This window comes from Cyclopterus lumpus, chromosome 5 (assembly GCF_009769545.1).
Source record: "Cyclopterus lumpus isolate fCycLum1 chromosome 5, fCycLum1.pri, whole genome shotgun sequence".
Lineage (NCBI taxonomy): Eukaryota > Metazoa > Chordata > Actinopteri > Perciformes > Cyclopteridae > Cyclopterus > Cyclopterus lumpus.
The window spans coordinates 2,338,597-2,344,527 of record NC_046970.1 but is presented as its reverse complement, the minus strand read 5'-3'; the positions used below and the strand labels follow the sequence as shown (position 1 = coordinate 2,344,527).

The 5,931-nt window shown below is 45.4% G+C and overlaps 1 protein-coding gene across 1 annotated transcript in view; it reads left to right on the top strand.

Moving 5' to 3' along the window:
* The first annotated feature begins 1,007 nt into the window (after positions 1–1,007).
* loxl2a (lysyl oxidase-like 2a) overlaps positions 1,008–5,931 on the top strand; it is a 26,354-nt gene continuing 21,430 nt past the window's right edge. The window contains exons 1-2 of the mRNA XM_034533314.1: positions 1,008–1,104; positions 2,835–3,140. Coding sequence (XP_034389205.1) covers positions 2,864–3,140 — 277 coding nt within the window. The 5' untranslated portion in view covers positions 1,008–1,104; positions 2,835–2,863. The remainder of the gene's footprint in view (positions 1,105–2,834; positions 3,141–5,931) is intronic.

Below are 5,931 nucleotides of genomic sequence, written 5' to 3'. Positions count from 1 at the left end.
TTGTCCTTTTTTGCCTGAATCATTTAAGTGGAAAATACACAACATTGTTGTTCCTGAAACACCGAAACAGAAGCAAACTTCGGCCGTTGTCGATTCCCACAGGCGGAAACCGAATTTCATCCGTGTTTTGGTGCACGCGGACAATGAGCAGTTGCTTTTCACGAACATGTCATTAGTGGCATTCTGATTGTGAGTCAAGAGGCTGTAGTTTCCTCCAGCAGTTATAACAATGTGGTCACAAGCGTACGAGCAGAACCGCCTCGTGTCTTATGGCCTGGTCCACAATGGTTTAATATAAAACCTACGGGACCTCAGACCTGCACGTGTCACACCAAACCAACACTGAATAAATCTGAGGAAATGCATTCACATTTAATAGAAGATGGAAATGTTAGTAAAACGTGTTCAGTCTAATTCTAGTAATTTATATTTGGTGTTGTTTAAGTCAGTAAATTCTATGGCTGCCACCTCGTTTAGTCAATTGGTCATTTTTATTATAAGGAATGACTTCTTTCTGAGAAACTTCTCTTTCGTAAGCACAATAATTACATTCACACGTTGTTCAGATGTGTTGGAACCTTCTCACCACGTGGTGGTGTCCCTGAACGCCCCATATCCACAGTCCGGATGGGACTCTAAATAAGAGTTTATTCCGACTGTTGATTTTCAGTTAAATAAAGAATATTACAACATTTATATTACAGCTGTCACTTCATTCAATTTGAATCAAAAAATATTTTTTGAGTGCATCCTCAACCTTGAAAAATAACTTTTTCCTTCCTATGTTAAGTGTAAAAAGAACATTACAGCATATACATATTAATAAAAGAATAACCGTCTATAATATGAACTTCTTTATTCTTAAAGCTGCACGAGATGCCCGTAAAGTGGACTTTACCTGACGTTACGTCATAGGTTTCGTGCAGCGCGCTTTTGGGCCAGAGGGGGCGGGTCCAGGAGGCTGAGGCGGCCTCTCATTGGCTGCTGTGCGTGGACTGAGAGGGGAGCAGAGCTAACTCCGTCCTGGAGGAACAAAGACCCGCTGCCCCACACCGCGTCACCTCCAGCAGGTCGGAGCACCAGGGAAGCGCGAGCCGCGTCAAAGTAAGTGTTATCACGCACGCGCACACACTTTTATGTGACTTATCTATTAGTGGCTTTTCTTTTCTTTTTTACGTCTTCTTGGCACTCCTTCAAACATAAAATAAAAGGCAAATTAACATTTTTCTTTTATGAAATTGTATTTTTCCAACCAATGTTTGTGATTCATTCAAGTGTCTTAAAGTTAGATTAACCTGAACGTGGGCTTCTAGTGTCTTGACGTGTCATAACACCTTAACAATAACACACAATTTAAAATAAATTAGCATCACTCTGCACTTTTTTATTTTGATATATATATATACAGTATATAAATACGAAATATATATATATATATATATATATATATATATATATATAAATAAATACATATTTATTTATATATATATATTTATATTTATACAAATAAATATATATTTATATGCTGGCCAGGGCTTAACAGACACTTGATGGTTGATTTGTGCCTTTCTGAATTGAACAATAAACTATTCAAGAGCACTGGCTTTGACTGAGAATTAAATAACTAAATGCAACATGTGAGATTTAGAATTTTTCCGGGGAAGCTTTCACTCATTGTTCGTCCCTCGTCATTCAAGACGACATGTTTTAAATGTTCTACAATGTCGAAACTCTCAACATTTGCAATCTGCTGTCAATATAAGTCACGTGTCTTAGAAAGTGTTCCTGAGACCCTCCGGAGGAGGTGGGCGTGTCTCCGCTGCGGTGTAATCCACATCATACATGTCAGTGTTAGTTCTTCATAAATGGGCATGTTGAGTGCTGACTGGCGTGATGTTTATTCAGAAGTGTGTACTCTGAACTCTGATGGACTAATGTAAAGCATATGTGTTGTTGGTTCACTCGCTCTTCATGTTAAAAGCCCAAATTGCGGCTGCTCCTTTCCTCCTGCTGAACTCTCACGAGAAGATAAACCAGATGTTTCCGATGAGCACATCACAAGTGATAGACTGTGTGCTGCAGGAAGTGTTTTGTTTCTTTAAGCCTGATGTGTGCACTTTGCAGTTTGTTTGGCTGTTGCTATGACGTCAACTTGGGCCCCCCCCCCCCCCTCTCCCTCTCCCTTAAAAACACACTAAAGACGTGGAGGTCTCCTTACTTTCGCTGTCTTCCTCCCCTCCCCTCCCCTCCCTTTTCCTCCAGGAAAATTCCTCCCTGGAGGCTTCCATGGTTTGCCATGAAATATCAAGGCGGAGTTTCCCCTCTGAAGCTCAGTTGTGCAGCCTGCAGGCTCAGATGAGCAGATAAACGAGAGGGGCCAGCACCCCCCCCCCCCCCCACCCCCACCCCACCCTGCAGGAGCCCACATTGGTTTTCCATTAGGCTGTCAGAAAGAGAGAGAGAGAGGAATCCATGTCTCACCAACACAAGCCCTTATTCTCACCCAAACCTCTCAGAACGTCTCCTTCTTCTCTCTCGTATTGGCAGTCAGACGTATTTTCACTGTTTACTTTCTACATTGTCAAACTGTGGTGGGTTGCTATAGAGGCCCGATGAGGGGTGCCCGATGATGGCCGATCCAAACGTTGCACCGCAGCAGCTCACTCGCTCAAAATTATGGACCCAACCACCACACACCCCCCATTACTGTCCGCCTCCGCAGCGCACAGCCCTCAGCTGAACTCTTTGGAATGGGAAAACGATCCAAAAAAAGCATCGTTCATCACAGCTTCTCTTACCGATGCTTCTTTGGCCTTATTCTCTCCCCCCTCCAGATCACAGTGTTCCTCCCTCGCCCTGCACCATGCTGCGCCCGGTTGCAATCCACTGTCTGTTTGCCACCTTGCTGTGCACGTGGCCGCCGTGCCACGCCCAGTCCGCCTCCCCTGTGATCCAGCTGCGACTAGCCGGGGAGAAACGGAAACACTACGAGGGCCGGGTGGAGGTTTTCTACAATGGAGAGTGGGGGACGGTGTGCGATGATGACTTTTCCATATCCGCTGCCCAGGTGGTGTGCAGAGAGCTGGGCTTCCTGGACGCCGAGTCCTGGAAGCCCTCGGCCAAGTACGGAAAAGGAGAAGGTAAGAAACTGGGAGGTTTATTAGAAGCATCAGTTGGTTTTCCAGGAATTGATCTGAACATTGTATTATATCATCAAAAACCCTCCTAAAACCATCTCAGAGTCATCCAGCTGTCTAAGAACTGAGGGTCAACCACGTTCTTTATGTCTCATATGTTCCATGGAAACCGTTTAATGGCGTCCACGTTGCCTCCCGTCGGATGGCTCATATCCTCAGGCGCTGGTTTCCCGATTAGAGGGAAACTGAGACGCGCCAATCACCTTTTGAGTGTGGCGTGGAGGGGGGGTGGACTGGAAACACTGGGTGTGTAAACCAGACACAAAGTCGTCTTCTCTCACCTTGCCGCGCACCTCCGTCGGTGAGAAGACTCCAAGCTCTGCAGGTGTGCCACCGGCTGCTGGCGGGACTCGTCAGCCGGTGGCCGTTAATGAACCGCGTGTCCCTCGTTAACGGCACACGTTTGCCCACTGGGTTGGGCCACATCCAGCCCGCCACGTCAAACGCGGCTCGCGTTCAAAAGCAGAACAGAAAGCAATTTCAAGAATAACATATATGAAGCGATGCGCCCCGTGATTATATTGTTGCGCGCAATCAAGATGCAGTTTGATGTGTGTGCCCTGCAGAGGCTGACATGGCTTAGCTCTATACAGATGGGGGCCCTTGGGATATGCATGGGGAGGATATGCTAAAATACACTTTTAATAGCAGGAGGGGCTGGCAGTTTGATTTTAACAGAACATGTACGTAGGAAAAGCAGTTTGCTATTCATCTCTAAAGAATTATCAAAAGAAAAAGTCAGGTATTGACGAGGAGGGTTCCTCTCTTCCTGGCAGTCAGATTGTTTTGTCTGCAACAGATTAAATTGGATTATAAAGACACCTTTGAGCTTGGCGGGGTGTCATTTTAAAGGAGTGTTAGAGGTCCAGACTAGCTGTGTGTGACTTCTTTCGTCTGTGCCTTCTTGTTGTTGGTGGAGACACATGGCTATAAAAGCGACCAAGAGCTTTTTCCATTTCCCATCAAGAGAACCCACTAAATGTGTTTAATTGAACACAACTACATAACGAGTACATGGACATCCCCCTTCCCCCCCCCCCTCCCCCTCTGGAGATGTTTATCAGATTTGCAATTGTGAAAGCATGTTAGCGTAAAAGACATGTTAGAAAGCACACAACAATGTGCTTTATTTAAATGTTCTGAGGAACGCTGCTCTGCCGGTGTGTCTGGAGGTGACACGCCGGCTTAAAGGGCCAATAAAAGTCTCTTGGCTCCCCCCCATGCTCGCTGTTCTTTTCATTACCGGGGATAATTACGTTCCCATAAGGCCTGCAAATGATTGTTTTAACAGAGTCATCCAGATTTACCACTACTGGTGATGCAGAATATGTGTTTAGACAATGGAAGATTGAGCTCCTACTATGAGAAGGTTCCAGAGGCCGACGACTCTCTGCCAGGAGAACATGCAGTTCCCTTTTGTTGGTATGATCGCGATGTTCCTCGGCGACGCGTCCAGAGCGTCCGGATGACGAGGTTCACGGCGGCCGGCCGGACCGCAGACGATCCGCTTCAGCGACAACATTTACTAGACAGGTTTGTTCCAAAGACTTCTCCACGCGAGTCGGGTTCATGTCTGTGCGACTAGACTTTAGAGGAAATGCTGGAAATAGATGTCAAAGGGTGTGACACATGGCCTAAGGAGGACCCCCGAACCAGCGCAAAATCCTTTTTGGTTGAAAAAAAGATGTAATACACAGAATATATACCATTCAGTTTATGAATTTAAGCTTATATTTTATTGAATATTCTATTAACTATTTTTTATAGTTTTTTTTTTTTGGAATGGATGCTAATTTAAATTATATTTTTTACAAATCTCACGTACCCCCATTTGAGAACCACTGGTATTTAGTATTACATATAGTAGAATGTTTGATAATAATATTCTATAGTATTGCCAAAATTGCCTTAATGTACCGTTGGTGCCGTCATTAAAAACAGAGCTGGTAAAGTAGGTATAATTACTTCCTGTCAAAAGATTAAATGAGTTTATTTATTCACTCCTCAGAGAACCAGTTCGCCTTTAAAGCCAAACATGGCACTCACAGGAGGTCAAAGGTCATCTGTTCTCATGTGTTTTATTCATGAAGCTTTTGACCGTGTTAATCATGGAAAGTTGTAAAATTGAGTCTGTATGCCCACCAGACTATGCAAGGCTTACAGTCTCTCCTCCTCCAGCCTCTCCTCCTCCAGCCTCTCCTCCTCCTCCAGCCTGTCCTCCTCCTCCAACCTCTCCTCCTCCTCCTCCTCCTCCTCCAGCCTCTCCTCCTCCTCCAGCCTGTCCTCCTCCTCCAACCTCTCCTCCTCCAGCCTCTCCTCCTCCAGCCTCTCCTCCTCCTCCAGCCTGTCCTCCTCCTCCAACCTCTCCTCCTCCTCCTCCTCCTCCAGGCTCTCCTCCTCCTCCTCCAGCCTCTCCTATCTATGTTTATCTCACTGGAGCCGCGATGCTTACCAGAATACTCGTATTTGATTGGCTGAGTATCATCACGTGGGTTAATTGGTCGGTGTGTTTCCTGGACCGATGAACGACTGCCGTAAAGGCTGGAAAAGCTGCGCCGGTTAAAATATAAGCGGTCCGTCAACATTTAATAATTCTCAATTATCGATGGGTTACAGGTCCAGGGTCCAGATACAACGGCGTGAAGATGTCTCTGTTTAGAGCAGATTGTACACTCTACACTGCACAACTGTTTTAAGAAACTTTATGTATGAATTTATCTGCTGGGTTAATAAC